Here is a 16,893-nt window from a genome sequence, read left to right on the forward strand (position 1 = left end):
ATCTGTGTATCACAATGAAATAATCTATTTCATTTAGCATAATTTTGTCTACTATTATAATTATTTATCTTATTTCTCAATAACTTTACTGCATATGGAAACATAATATTAAATGCAACTACGCATACCTTGAGAACACAAGCCATAATTCTGTTCCTTATTTTAATTCCTGCTGACCCAAACTGTTCAATTTCAAATGCTCCTTTGGTTGCTTTCAGCAGCAGTAGCAGATGTCCTTCACTTAGATCTTGACCCTACAAAATCACAAATTCACACCATATAGCCATTTAGCTAAAATATATAATTGCAATAACACACACAAACAACACTATGACATTTCTGAAACAACGGAATATATTATGGATATCATGCATACATAAGTCTTTTATATATAAAAGTAATACAGTGTTCCCCCCGTATTCGCGGGGGATGCGTACCAGACCCCCCCGTGAATAGTTAGAATCCGCGAATGTTTGGAACCCCTATAAAAGCGCTAAAAACAGCCTATTTTGTTAGTTAAAACTTAAGACAAAACGACTAAAAATTTTCATACTTGTTTTTTTAATAGTTTTATCACAAAAAGTGCATTTTATGATGAAATTGATCACAAAAACCAGGAATTTGTGGATATTTCTCATAGAAAAATACCGCGAATGCGCGAATTTTCCGCGAATAATGCAGGGAAACGTTCCCAAGAAAAATCCGCGAATGTGTGAGTCCGCGAATCCGGAGAACGCGAATACGGGGGGTCCACTATACTGAATAATATAGTAACTGGAGATTAATTTGGTAGTTATTTAATGGTACATCTCACCACATGTAGCATTTGTGTACAAGAAGAAAACTCAATTAATTAGAGTTGGAAAATGCTGTTAATAAAACTTGACTGGGAGTCTAGCTCTGCTATAAAAAAAAAAAAGACATTTTTAATAAAATACGATTTTATATATCGCGTATCATGCGACTTTTTAAGGGGGGGGGGTCGCATCTTACATGAGATATAAAATTTGAGATATGCATCTTTTCCATGGATATTTAAAAAAAGTTTTGTTTTACTTGACTGCATCCAATAATATTATATGTAATTTCATATTACTATTTGTTTGTATTTGTTAGAATTATCTAACTCAAATCAATTTTAAGGCAAGTCTTTATACTTCAACTTACCTGCACCATTATCCAGAACAATTTCTTCTTGGCTTCAAATTTTGATTCATTAATTAATTCACTTTTTATCGGCAGAAAAAAAGAACACCCGTTCTTCTGTCCGACAGGTAGCACAAGACTGTACTCTCCTTGTCGGATCAAAAAGAGTCAACAACTCCGTTTTCTTTCGCTTGTCCGAAACTCTCGAACAACGTTGAAATATAAAGACAGGAAAGCAAAACTGTTTCCTTATAAGGAATACATTTAACATTAAATTAATTAATTCAATTAGAATACAAAAAGGGGAAAGTTAAGAATTTACATTTAATATTAACAAACGGCAATCATTCAGTTTACTTTCCGTCCATAAACGAACACCAGAAATGGGGACAAAAAGTAAGAAACAAACAAACTAGTCAATTCGACTATTCTCCCACGAATGAAATTACCATTCTCCAATCAACTATTTCTATATCTTCCCCAACCAACAAAAGAAAAGTGGTTACACAAAGAACCATTTTGACAGATTAACTCGACAACAAAAGACAACCTTTATAAAACAAAACAAACCATTGTTTACAATCTACCCTCCCAAGCTAAACTTCTTATTAGGTTTCTGGAGGCAAGAGCAGTACTACGGGTAGGCCTAGTAGATATTTCATTGGGCAAAGATGTTCCAGTGTCAGGTATTTCATCTGTCTCCAACTCACTAATATTTTCTTCTTGTTCTTCAATTTGAACATATAAATTAGGATCATTAAGCTCAGAATATAATTCTAAAGGTATTAAAAAACTAACATTAATTTCACTTTCACTTTTATCAGGCTTAACAATACGAACAGTACGGTACAAACACCTTTGTTATCACTGAATGTTTCAACAATTCTAACCAATGGCCAATAAGTTCTAGATTTGGAAGGTAATTTAAAGAGAGCAATTTCCCCCTTTTCCCATTTTCTAGGGGGATGAAAAGATCTATCCTTTTCTTTCAAACTTACTAAACATTCAGAAAGCCACCTTTCCTTAAAGCTTTCGTAAAGTCCATCTCTAGTTTCCAAAGTACGAGCAAGGAGAGAAGAATACTCATCCTCCTCACCATACTCCCACTCAGGAACTTGTTCAGAATCACCAAACATTAATGAAGGAATAAATCTGCCAACCAAGAAATGATTAGGAGAAATTATATCTATCTCATTTTCACAAGATCTATAAGTTAAAGGCCTATTATTCAAAATTTTCTGAATGTCTGAGAGGAAAGTGACAAATTCAGAAAATGAAGGAGTAAATCTACCAAGAGTTTTAAAAAGGCAATGCTTAATTGTTTTAATTAATCTTTCCCAAACAGCACCGTACCACGCTGCGTACACAGGGATAGTCTTATGAGAAATTGAAGCGACCCTAAACTTCTCCTCAAACTCAGAAGTAAGTAACTGTTCAATTATATTACCAGCCTGAACAAAGGACTTGGCATTATCTGAATAAACAGCAACAGGAACTCCAAACCTATTAGAAAATCTAATAAAAGCTAATATAAATTCTGAGGTTAACATAGACTGGACAACTTCCAAATGTATTGCTCTTGTATTAAAACAAGTGAAATAAGTAATGTACTCCTTAAATTTTTCTCCATTTTTCCTCCCTAACCAATAAAGTGGCCTGTATAAATCCACACCTAGTAATGAGCAAAAAGGCACACTCAAATTAACCCTGGAAGATGGAAGTGAAGAAGGAGAAGGATACTTCACTGTGCTAGCATTATAACGCTTGCATACAATACAATCCTTAAGGACAGACAAAACTGCTTGCCTAGCCTTCACAATCCACAAACCATGCATGCGCAAATAACTAAGAGTGGATTGCAAACCCATATGCATAGACTTACAATGGGCAAAATAAATCAACAACCGGGTCAAATGATGCTTCTTATCCACAAGAATAGGATTGACAATACCAAATTTTAAAAGTAATGTTTTTGTCAATCCGACCTTTAGTTCGCATTATGCCATTATCATCCAAAACAATTACACATGCTAACTAAAGTTGGACCTTCAACTAAAGAATTTTTATTCTTTAGATAAGATAATTCAAGAGGAAAAGCTTCCTCTTGCATTAACCTTAGAAGGTAATTAGAAGCTGCCTCAACAGGGTCAGCTTGAATTTTCCTAAACTTATGTACAACTGTAAATACCTTAGAAACTACACTTATAAGTCTAGAAAAACTAGAAAAATTACTAATATTTACAAGAGGTTCCTTTTTAGGAAACATTACAGGAGAAATTAAGTCACCCTTCACATTATCAGGAATACAACCCAAAAGACCCTTAGGCTACTCGTCAGGAGAATTCAACTAAGAAGGCCCTTTGATCCAAAGACTGAAATTTTCAAGAAAATGCTTACAAGTACAAGGTTTAGTAAGTAAATCAGCCTGATTGCTAGATGAAGGAATATAAGCTAATGAAACTCTACAAAATCTATCAGAAATCCTATCTAACAGATTAGAAATTTCCTTCAACCTATTATTCACAAATGTGTTTCTCTTAGGAGCCCTATTTGTAAGAATCCAACTAAGAACTACTTGGCTATCTATAAAAAGAGTTATGCTTTCAATTTTAGTTCAATTTAATAGATTATTTTCAAAAATAGTATCAAAACACTTAAAAGCTAATTGGGCGGCCAAAAGTTCTAAAGTCGGGAGAGTTTTCTCCTTAATAGGGCTAATCTTAGTCTTAGCAAATATCAGGGAACTATGACCACCTTACACGGCATACATAGCACAACCATAAGCTTCCTTCGAAGCATCTGCAAACAAAAACAGTTTGATAGGAGCATCAGTTTTCTAAGTTTGTCTGGAAAAAGAAGCTTGACTAACCTCACTGTAAGAACTGCAAAATTTACTCCATAACTTTGCAATTTCAGCACTTGCCGTTTCATCCCAGTTCGAAACTTGCTGGCACAACTTACGAATAATAAGCTTGCCCTGCAGCATTATAGGTGCAAATATGCCAATAGGATCAAAGACAGAAGACAAAGCTGACAAAATCTGATGCTTTGAGGATGCATCCTTGTTCAATTGCTTAACCTTTAATTGTAAGGTATCCTGGTTAGAGTCATAAATATATCCTAAAATCTTCATTTCAGAAGAAGCTACCTTTTCATCTTCATCAAGAGTAGATAACAAAGCAGGACAATTAGAACCCCACTCCCGTAAAGGCAACCCCCCTGAATTCATAATTTCCTTAATAGAATTGATAATAAATGGTGCCTGGGCTCCCTGATTAGAAGAGAGCACCAAGTTATCCATATAAAATTTGTCTTTAATCAGAGAAGCTACTTCATTCCCTCTATAACTAGACAAATGATGTTGAATAATATAATTCAATATAAAAGGAGAACTTACAAATCCAAAAATTATGGTATTATACCTATAAGCAACAAACTTCCCATTTATCTTTCTAAAGAAACAAAATCTATTTCGATCAGACTCTAAAGATAACCTAACTTGGAGAAAAGCCTTCACTATATCAGCTACAACTACATAATCATTATTCCTGAAATACAAAACCAATGACAACAAGTTGTTCATCAAATCAATACCAGGAAAAGCGGCTTCATTTAATGAAGGAGCTTTTCCCACCTTTAAACTACAATTGAATACAGGACGGATTTTAGTGGTGGCTTTTCATCATTTCTTATGACAGGACGATGAGGAATGAATACTTGGCCTGCGGCTCTATTTTTAACAGGCTCAATAATGCCAAGCTCCTCCTGTCTATCAAAAACTTCCTCATATTTAGAGGCTATATTCTGATCTTCTAATTTAGAGTAAATCCGCTCGGCAACTGCCAATGAAATCTTTAAATTGTTAGGGACTTTTTCAATTAAATCCTTTTTCCATGGTAACTGAACGTGATAATGTCCTTCATGAAAAGAAATTGATTTAGCAAATTCAGCAACTTGTTGGTCTTCATAAGGAAGTGAATTTTCATCTTTAATCCCAATCGATTCTAAGTTATAGAAATTGTCGAGTCCATACTCGACACAAGAATCAGGAAAGATATCACTCAATGGATCGAACTTATAGCCTACTGGATTAACTGCAAAATTTACTAATAATTTATGTTTTCCAAGTTGCTTAGGAGGAACAAATTCCAGTAGTCTAATCTTATCAGGCTCAGAAGTCTGTTTAATCTCCAAATTAAGGGAAGAATTATAAAAAAACTCTAGATTCTCTGTTACATTCAGGTACATATTTAATCTCCTTATTAGGAATAAACCTAACAGATTCAACTTTACCATTACCTCTTGGTCTATTTTCCAAGATTTTATTACTATCAATTATAGGACAAGGCTCTACCTCTCTTATTGGTTTACCTCTAACACAAGGTTCATAAGAATCAATTCTCTCATAAAAAAAGCTTCCTTTGTGAAGGATGAACAAAATTGACTACTGTACCAAATGGAATAACCCCATTTGCTAACTTAATTACTCTAACCTTAATATTAAATAACTCTACAGAGTCTAAATCTAACTGACTAAATTCCTGAAGGATATCATTCCCTAGGATACCTAATATATTTACAATTTCAGAATTCCTTCCTGGGTAATTATTACATACAGAATAACCTGCAGATTCCAAATTTTTAACTACAGAAGGCAACATAGGAATTTGGAGGGAAAGATTAAAATTTTCTAATGCAAAAAAAAGACAACTAGACTATCCCACAAGGCATTGTTAAATCAGCTACCAAATGAAATCCCTCACTAACTCTAGCTGGCAACCCAAAAGAAGAAATTAACCTAGATAAAGGAGCACCACAATAATCTCCTAATTTACAATCAACAATTTGTTTATTAATAACACAAAACTGGGCTCCAGTGTCTAATAGAAAACAACATTTAAAAGATTTCCTACCCCTACCAACTTTGAGTGTAATGAAGGGAACAAATATTTCAGACCCTGATTGACAACTTAATACTTTTTTACCAAAATCCTTAATAGCATGAGGACACATTGCTCCATGATGTTCAGATTTATTGCAAGAAAAACATTTATAAGGTAACAAAGATTTATTTCCCGGACATTCCGAGACCCTATGCCTATCACTCAAGCATTTAATGCATAAAGTTAGTTCTTCAGCTCTATTCTTCCTAGCTTGCAAAGTATCAAACCTAGTACATTTAGAAGAGTTATGACCTGTTTCTTTACAAAATTTACATCTACCAGAAGATAAAGGTTTACTGGTGAATTGAACTTTATTAGTCATTACTAGCAGTAGATTTATTACTATACTTTGATTGTTGGAAATTACGGTCTTTACCTTCATATTTAACTTTAGGTTTTGCACCAGAATTTTCATTATGACCTAAACTAAGGCGTGCAATAATACTCTGATAATTATCTAACAACTGGTTAAAATTAGGATAAGAAGATCCTGTAGTTCTAGAGAGTTCTATCAAAAAATTTCTAGGAAGTTTCCTATTTACAATTTTGCTAATTAGCAATAGGGCAGCCGAATCGACTTCAATCAGATCTATACCAAGTCCCTTCAAATCAATGAATTTATCATTCAAAGACCTAACCAAAGATTCTACTTCACTAAGAGATTTTACTTCAGAAGTGTTCAAAACTTCACCTATTACTTGATCAATTACGTATGTTGTCTTCATCCAGAAAATTAAGATCTAATTGCTTAAAAGCCAAATCAAAACCCTCATCATTTACTGTAATGTTTTCTACTATACTTAACGCTTCACCTAACCAGCCAAAGCATTATTAAAAGCCTTCTTAAAGTTAAAATAGGCAAATGGATTAACTGCATTGTTTTCAAACTTCTGAATCTGAATAGGAGGGAGAGGTAATTTTACAATTTTACTAGAACCATTTTGAGAAGTATTCTTACCTCCAAACAAATTATCAAATTTTACTCTAAATTCTGACAGAGTTTTCTGTATTTCATAATGATAATCTCTTGCTGCTTGCATAACACTATCTAGTTCATCTTCAGCAGCAATTTCACAAATGCTTGCATCAAAATTCTCAACTATTACTAAATTAGCATCAATTTTATGAATAAATTCTTGTAACAAATGACTATTAATTTGATCGTCCTTTAAAGAGTCAACCTTCTTAACATCAAGTTATTAAACCCTTAACATAAGCCCTCTTTTTAATTAACTTTTTTATTTCAGAATCAGTCATCTTGAACAATGCTATTAACCAATGCTAAATTACCCAAAGAAAAAATCTAAACTTAACTTAATCAAGTCAATGCAAAGCAAGTTATCATCAATTACTTCATAATGAAAATATACAGCATACTATGCTAACAGCAAATTTAGGCTAGCCTACCTCAAACTTTATCAATAATAATTTAGATTACACTTAATATCAGCTAGGCTAATCAACAGGTTATTTAAATGAAAAGGTTACTAACTTAACCTAAACTAACTTAATCTAAACTTAAATTAATACAAGTATAAATAAGGACCAATACTGCTCCTTTCCTTATAAGGAATAACAACAGTATACAAAAAATCCTAACATTACAAAACCCAGATGAACCAAGAGAAAAAAAAATATACTTGACACTAGAACAGCTAAACTAACTTACCTAGGCCTTTGCTCATACTAAAAGTCAGCCATTCTCCGAGCCAACTTCACATTTCCATCAATATTGAGGTGTATTCCATCCCTGGCATAAAGGCGTGGGTCAGAAAATCCCTTAACCCCTTTCATTAGAAACAAACTATCCTTGCCCTTCCATTTGTTCAACCACTTATTGAATTTATTAGATTTAGCCTTAAAATCCTGCCGCAACGCATCAAAAATTTCACAGTGGTTAAAAAAAAACCTATCCTCTATTTGGGCAAAAATTAGTTTAGCCTCAGGACACAACTTCTACAGCAATTCAGCAAAGGCCTCACAACAGTGCTCTACTTTCCATACCTCCGCAGTACTGTGGATAGCATCCAAATCATTGCTGCCCAAGAACACAAAGATACGACTAGGCCTAGACCTCCTAGGGTTAGCGAAATACCACTCTACGTCATCCTTGATGTTTTCAAAGGTTGCGCCCCCTTTACAGATGTAATTAAACCCGTCACATTCTCTTAGGCTCAACTCGGACAACCTCCGAACCCAGCTATGCCCAATAACAAGTGTCATAGCCAAAAAAACAAAACAACAAGACGAAAAGTAAACTGAAATCTTACGGAGTAAAATAAAGTTCAAAATTCGAATATGTTAGAATTATCTAACTCAAATCAATTTAAAGGCAAGTCTTTATACTTCAACTTACCTGCACCATTATCCAGAACAATTTCTTCTTGGCTTCAAATTTTGATTCATTAAATAATTCACTTTTTATCGCAGAATAAACACCCGTTCTTTTCTTCTGTCTGACAGGTAGCACAAGACTACTCTCCTTGTCGGATCAAAAACAGTCAACAACTCCGTTTTCTTTCGCTTGTCCGAAACTCTCGAACAACGTTGAAATATAAAGACGGGAAAGCAAAACTGTTTCCTTATAAGGAATGCATTTAACATTAAATTAATTAATTCAATTAGAATACAAAAAGGGGAAAGTTAAGAATTTACATTTAATATTAACAAACGGCAATCATTCAGTTTACTTTCCGTCCATAAACGAACACCAGAAATGGGGACAAAAAGTAAGAAACAAACAAACTAGTCAATTCGACTATTCTCCCACGAATGAAATTACCATTCTCCAATCAACTATTTCTATATATTATAAAATACAAACATAGCAATCAATGTAATGCTTTGGAAATCAGCTGAGGGCAATTGCGAAGTAAGTTTATTTTGCTGTCTTGAACTCAAATCAGAGCGACTTTCTTGCCTCTAGTTAGCACCAATAAATCTCAAGATACTCTATTTATATGAGACAAGGTTATTTTACATTATACAAAGTGTTTTCTAGTAGAAATATCACTTGAAACCGTATCATTTGTGAACGAAATTTAGTTATTTTTTTTTGTTAGTAGATGGCGCTGAGGGCATGTTTATTGCATAAACAAAAATCAACATTCCGTTCGATATTTTCACTTTATCTCATCAGAATACTATGAGCTTTACGTATTTGTCTTTTATTGGAGCGAAAACAGTAAAATGTGTTCTTTTCATGCCCAATAGTTTTGATTAAAACATGTTTCTCTCAAATTTTGTTTGCGGTTGAGTTTGATGGCACTATACCGAAGTTTGCGAGTTTCATCCACATTGCCGATGCACGATAACAGTTGTTAGCATATCAACATTCTTTCCTCAACTTCAGCTAAAACTTACAGATTAAATTTAGCAGTATACGCCCTTGCCGATCTTTTATCCATAGAGTAAGGCTATAATACTATTAACGGCATCAGCAACGAAGATATAACTCCAGTATACTTATGCTATCAAACAACCGTAGATAAAATTGAGAGAAAATTATTTTAATCAAAACTTCAGGTCTTGAAAGAACACATTTTACTGTTGTTTTCAAGCCAATAAAAGTTAAGTAAAGTAACGGTAAAGTTCGTACTACGATGAAATGAAGAGAAAATAGCGAACGGAATCACATAATATTTTTACACAATAAACATGCCCACAACGCAATCTGTTAACGAAAAAAAATACTTCAGTTCACGAGACGGTTTGTCGTATAATAAAAAATTACTTTGTCTCATATAAGTAGAGTATCTAGATATTTTACGTGAACTAGAAGAAAGACAATTCGCTCCGAAATGAGTTAAATACAGAGAAATAAACTCGTATTCGCCATCAGCTGATTTCCAAACCAAAACACAACCACTCTGTTAGTATTTAATGATACAATAATATGAGAATACAGTGGATCCCCCCATATTCGCGTTCTCCGGATTTGCGGATTTCTCTTGGGAACGTTTCCCCGCATTATTCGCGGAAAATTCGCACATTCGTGGTATTTTTCTATGAGAAATATCCACTAATCCTGTTTTATTTTGATCAATTTCATCATAAAATGCACTTTTTGTGATAAAACTATTAATAAAAACCAAGTATGAAAATTTTTAGTGGGTTTTTCTTCAGTTTGAACTAACAAAATAGGCTGTTTTTAGCCTTTTTGTAGGGGTTCCAAACATTCGCGGGTTCTAACATTCACGGGGGGGTCTGGTATGCATCCCCCGCGAATACGGGGCGACCACTGTACATACAATATAATTGGATACTGTAATGTATAACTTTTTAAAAGAATCAGAAAAGATGCATAATCATTCTGTATTTATTTTGTAAATATATGTAGCCGTCAGCAGCCTGACATCGCTCAACTAGGTATGCTGATGTCGGTCCGAATCTGATTCCCGTTTCGTGTCCATTTTTTTTCCACTGATATGTCATAGTCAGAATGCATTGAAACTCCAAAATTGGCTTTTATTAATAAATTACATCGTATATGTAGTATACAGTATACTGAAGGCTAGGTTACTGTATTTGTATATATACGATATATGTACCACGATAGCATCATCATCGTATAGGCGAGGCTAACTTGTTAAATGTTATTCAATTTCTCTTTGTACTGAATCATCATAAACCAATGTGCATTGAACCTAGAGTTAGCTGAAATTAATAATTAGTGTGCCAAATATGTATAAAGTATGCTGTGTGGTGTAGGCTAGGCTACTCTATATGTAAAGATGGTACTGATTACCCTAGTGTAGGCTACGCTAGTATAATATTCTTACGTCCAAATCGATTTATGACTGGTTGTTCGTAACCAATTGCGGTAGTAAGTCGACTACAACCTGTAATGTAAAAAGACATCATCCTATTCTCATCAACGTCATTTGTAACATAAATACGGTAATTTTTTTACTATCGTACGATGGTTGAAATGCAAGCAAAAAGGCTGTTTTTATCGGATTGGTTGTTCACAGCAAATCAGTTATTTCTGGCTGTATGCGTTTTCCAAAGAAGTATATCATTACTACCAATACTTTTTGCATTCTCTTTTACTTTTTTAAACTTAACTAGAAGATGGGATACATTAAGAGATGGAGGAAAAGGGGTTAGCCTAACTAAAAAATGGACCAGATAAAGAGGAGGAAAAGAGGTTAGCCTATTGTTAAATTTTGGTATCGTAAATTTAACTCGCATGATATGTAAGATAAGTGATAAAATAAATTTTTGAGGGTGAAAATTTGGGGGTCGCATGATATGCGAGATCGCGTGTTATGTGAGTGTCCAGACACAGATCTTTGACTATTTCATGCACCAAGTATTAATGGTATCCAGACCCAGATACTCTTACCCACTCCCCCCCCCAAGTATTAATGGTATCCAGACCCAGATACTCTACGCCACTTCGTCACAATATATATAATTTTATTTTATTATAAAAATGTCATTTTAGCAGTCCCCAGTTATCGGCGGACTCTGTTAATGGTGATCCGGTTTTATGGTGACTGCCTAGCACCATAAAATTAGCAGTTTATGGCGCCATAAATGGCCGAGTTTCCGTTATCGGTACTATAAGGTGCCAATAATAGAGTTATGGTGCCATAACATACATAACACAAGCACCACTAACCGAAACTTAGCGCCATACACCCCATAAATCGCCAAGTTTTGGTTAATGGCAGTTTTGCTTATCAGCACCCTGTCACGGAACTCCTGCTGATAACTGGGGACTGCCTGTATAAATAACTTACCAAGTAACTACATTGCTGAATCCTGCACTGATAGGAGGTGGGACAGCATGGACATATACTATCAAGAAACATTCAGTAATGTGATGAATTTACGACAGTAAATTAGCTAGTATTGAACAAATGTTTGTTGAATCCTTACCTGGTGCGGTAGCTACAGTATGAAGATACGTACTACCTCTGTTTAGAGCTCATCTCAAAACTGTAGTGACATGAAAGTAAGGTCAGAGCTTCTCTCGACCTGTAGTGACATGATAGTAAGGTCAGAGCTTCTCTCAACCTGTAGTGACATGATAGTAAGGTCAGAGCTTCTCTCAACCTGTAGTGACATGATAGTAAGGTCAGGAGTCACCTCTGCTTAAGTGCGATACTTTGCAAACCAAGGGAGTGCTCCGATGGTTGTCAAAACAAATCCATAACCCATCCATAAAAACAAGATTGTGGTACCAGGTACACAGTACCCGCCAAGCTTCCAAAAACTTGACGACCAATTGTCAAGACAAGTAGATAGAGGATGATAGTAATCTCCTACCCGCAATACCATGCCAAGTATAGATAATGATCCTAATTCACTAAAGTTATCATATACTTCAATAAATAAAAATTTGCAAAAACAAATTTACATCTCCAAAAAGTAGATTTCAAAATAGACGTGAGAGATAAATTACTTTTAAAAGCCAAAAAAGTGGCTACTGTCCTAATTTTAGGAACTTTAACATTACAAGCGGAAAATATATTCATTAATCTTCGTACAAGCTTCAGTGATGATGTCTGTCAGAAAAAACGTCAGGGCATTTTTGGATAAGGGACGAGAGGGATCCTTAACCAAGCACCAGGGGTTAGGTGAGTTGCTTCTTTATCCTTAGTCCTGTCCAAGTAAAACTTTAGCACTCTTTCTTGACACAGGCTTCTCTCTTGATCCAGGGATTTGACAGTGTTTCATTTCTGGCTAAGAAACTCAGAGTGAATGAAACATCGCATTTCCTTGAGTAAAACCTATGTTCCTGTCTGAGGCTTGAATCTCGCTTACTCTTTTGGCCATAGCCAAGGCTACTAAAAAGGGTGTCTTCCTTGTTAAATCTCTAAATGATGAGGACTGAAGAAGTTTGAAAAGAGGCTCTGAAATCCATTTAAGGACAATATCCAAATTCCATGAAGGCACAGTTGTCCTTTCTAGCTTGGAAGTCTCACAAGACTTAACTAGATCGCTGATATCTGTATTGGAGGATAAGTCCAATTCCCTAAGTTTGAAATTAGACTTTAGCACAGCCCTTTACCTCTTTATGGTTGAAGTACCTAAATGTCACGATGTTCTTAAAAATAGCAGAAAATCAGCTATCTGAGCTATAGTGGTAGAAGTAGATGAGACGTCATAGCTCCTACAACAGCTGTGTACAACTTCCCAATTTGACTGATAGACATTTGGGGATGATTGGCGATTACATTTTGCAATTGCTTCTGCAGCTGGTCTTGAAAAACCTTTTAGCTCTGACAAGCTTCCTGACAGTCTGACAGAGCAAGAGTAGATAGCCCTTGATGAAACCGATAATAGTGCGGTTGCTTGAGTAAACTTCGCTGCTGTGGTAGGAGTCTTAGGAAGTCTACTAATAGGTTGACGATGTCCGAGAAGCATTCCTTCTGTGGCCAAAAAGGGGCTATTAAGATCATCGAAACATTGTTGCATGACTGAAACTTGTTTATGACATCCCTCACCAAGCTGAATTGTGGGAATGCATAAACGTTGAGATTCAACCAGTCTAATGTCATCACAGCTATTCCCCATGCAGGTGAGCAATAAAAAGGAAGCCTGTGATTCCTTGACATCACAAACAGGTCCATCAACAGCTTTCCCTGCCATCTTCACACGTCGGAGCAAACCTGTGGATTCAATGTCCACTCTGTCTGTAGAAACTGTTTGCGGCGACTTAATTTGTCTGCTAGGACGTTTAACTTCCCTTGAATATACCTTGTGACAATCTTTGTCCGATTGTCTCAAGACCAATAAGAAGATCCCTGACTGTCTTGTAGAGAGAGAAGGAATGAGTCCCTCCGATTCCTTATACGTATATGCTAGGGCCGTGGTATTGTCCAAATGAATACTATATGTGCTGTTGTGTGTCACTGTTGCAAAGTGCTGAAGGGCCAGATGTATCTATCGCCTTGAGCTTTTTCACATCTATATGAAGATTTTTGTCTTTTGGAGACCACATCCCCGATACGTCCATGATTTCCAGAATCACACACCACCTCAGATCCGATGCATCTGGGAATAGTGTACAGTTGGGGCACAGAGGAAATAGAGATTTACCCTCTACAAATCTTCCTTCTGTGAGCCACCAGTTGAGGTCTTCTTTGATCTCCGGGAGTGATCCGAAAAACAAATGAGTCCAGATGAAGCTTCCTTTGCCAACTGAAATGGTCTCAAATGCAGTCTTCTCAAAGTCATGAACTTCTTGATTGATGAAAGAGTGCCCAGCAGGCTCAAACAGTCCTTGGTGGGGCAAAATGGGCAACTCCTAGCCCCCCATCACGTTTGCACGATCAAGGTGGCTTGGCCAAGTCGACTGCTCAGCTCGAGCCAGGGGCTCGTCTCGACCATTTTAAGTCGAGTACCCAGCCAGGCTCACGTGATTCTTTCCACCCTCCTCAGGACAATACTTCGCCAAGGCAAAAGAATTCTCCTAGGCCCATGTTGCAGTCATCACCATGGGTTGGTGACAGCATACGACTCACCTCTCCTGCTTGTTCTGTGGACAAGACAGGTGAGAGGGCCCGTTCCTCCTCACCTGTTCCCTTAACCTCATAAGGTTTTACCAAGAGGCCTAAGTTGGACAGGGGGGACTTCGATGAGGGGTATCATTTGAGTCCTACCTCTCAGGCATATATGTTTGGCTAGGTTCTTGGTCGACCAGGTCCTACACCAGAGTAGTGCAGGAAGGATTGCTGAGGTCCAGTGAGGTTCTCCCTCCTGCAGGGAGAGTAGATTGAGACGACCACACCCTGGAAGGGCATGAGGGCTCCTCCCCCGGGGTGCGGACACACCCGAGATACATAAGTCGTTTTCTGAGATCATTGCGCTAATTCGTCGGTACAATGATCTTGGAAGGGACCATGGCCTCGTCTGTGGATTGTCCATCCCACCTCGAATCCTTTTGGGTCCCATAAAGGAATTCAAGGATTCGATGGGACTGCCATGGTGCTTGCTTGCTGCTGAGAGAGTACTTGATCAAGTGAATGATCTTGTCTCTAAACAAGAGAACTCACTGCAACCAAAACACTCAGAAAAGTTGCTTCCTCCTCCTCTGCCTCGTCAGAAGCGCTACTATCGTCCCTCAGATAGGTCATTGCCAACTAACCAGGTAGACCAGGACCTGGTTCATCAAGGCCTGGGTCTCTTGTTACAACAGCTTACCAGGCAGTCTCTTGGTTGGAGCTGTAGTCATTCACAGTATCCCAAGTGGCTGCTTCCTCAAGGGCTATCGTTACTGGGGAGGATTCCATTTTCAGGAGACTATCAGTCTGGAGGAAGGGCTATCTACTACCTGACCCACCAGATGGCAAACCTGTGGGCATGCTGTCCTGACTCGACTGACTAGGTTTATAGGGCCCGAGTCAGCATTAACCTTAAGGAATGAACTGTTGCTGGGTTCTTCCTCTCTCATCCCTAGAGTTGGTGGATGCTGCCATGGACAAGCTCAGAGTCGAGGATAACGGCCTTGTTCATCAGGCAGTGACTGAGACCTCAGGGTCTTCGCCTGTCACTGTGGCTTGACCTTTTGGTCAGGGTAGCTCTTCCTCAGTCACTAAGAAGTCCCAGTCTTCGAAGGTTGCCTGCAGGAAAAACTAGCCTTCTTCCTCTGCTCAGTCATGACCTTTTCAGCCTTCTTTCCATCAGGTAAAGGGGACAAAGGAAAGAAGGGGAAACACTAGGGGTGGCATTCCCCTCCAGCTGCTGCCACTGGTTGGGGGGTGCTGTCAAGCCATTAGGCAATGTGGCAACAACATGGAGCCATGACCTGGGTAGTAGATGCCCTTCAGGAGGGATATCTACTCCCCTTCGAGTCTCAAGCCTCACCCTCAATGAAAACACAGTCCATCTCTGACTTACATTCCTAGTTTGCTGAAGGACAGGGCACTCAAGGGAGAAGTGCAACCATGCTGATGAAGGCTGCGTCGGATCAGTCTCCATTCTTCTATAGCTGCCTCTCTCTCATAGAGAAAGCTTCAGAGGGATGAAGACCAGTCATAGACTTATCTCCTTGAACCAATTAGTTCACCAGACTCAGTTCATGATGGAAACAGCACACTTGGTGCTCGCCTCCATCAGGGAGAGCGACTTCATGCTTACAGTGGATTTGAAGGATGCGTATTTTCAAATATACAGAAATACCCTGAACTTACATAAGGTTAGGTTTGCCAGACCCCCTAGTGCAAGGGGTATTTTTGGGAAAGATTGGCAGCAGCCTCTAAAAAGGTTAAAAATGCTTACTTCTAGAGTTTGAACATGCTCCCTAAGTATTAAGCTAACTTTTAAATGAAATTAAAGGTAATACAATTTCATTTAAAAGTAAAGGACTGAGAGTTTTTATATCATGTAGGAACAAAATACTTTTTACAAAATGCAATAAGAAACTCTTTTGGCACATGGAAACACAAAAATTTTCAGTCATAAACATACCCATCTCAGCTGGAAGTCCCTCCATATTAAACATTTCCCCATATTCAGATAGGATTGCATCTATATAAGAATCATGAGACAGTGATAAAACCTTAATATTACTGAATTTTACCATTAATATTAAGTTTCAGAACTTACCTCCATATCTGGCATCCAATAATTTTAGTCTTCAACAATTTATTTGGCAATGAAAAGGTTTTAACTGCCCGTAGTATGCATATTGCCAGAAAGTTAGCGGGGATAGTTCCTGAGGATACATTGTCACGATAGTTCTTGAAGTCATTGTAGGTCACCTTTTTCTCCATTGACAAACTACTGCATGACACATTCTAAAAGAAATAATTTTAAGGTTAAAAAATTTTTCACAAAAAAACCGTCACTA

General features: G+C 37.0%; 1 protein-coding gene across 1 annotated transcript in view; it reads right to left on the reverse strand.

The window, feature by feature from the left end:
- LOC135207214 (HEAT repeat-containing protein 1-like) overlaps nucleotides 1–16,655 on the reverse strand; it is a 333,967-nt gene extending 317,312 nt beyond the window's left edge. Inside the window, exons 1-2 of the mRNA XM_064238825.1 lie at nucleotides 16,650–16,655; nucleotides 129–254 (exon numbers count right to left, since the gene is read on the reverse strand). Coding sequence (XP_064094895.1) covers nucleotides 129–254; nucleotides 16,650–16,655 — 132 coding nt within the window. The remainder of the gene's footprint in view (nucleotides 1–128; nucleotides 255–16,649) is intronic.
- Nucleotides 16,656–16,893: the final 238 nt, after the last annotated feature.

Source organism: Macrobrachium nipponense, chromosome 32 (assembly GCF_015104395.2).
Source record: "Macrobrachium nipponense isolate FS-2020 chromosome 32, ASM1510439v2, whole genome shotgun sequence".
In the NCBI taxonomy this organism is placed as follows: domain Eukaryota; kingdom Metazoa; phylum Arthropoda; class Malacostraca; order Decapoda; family Palaemonidae; genus Macrobrachium; species Macrobrachium nipponense.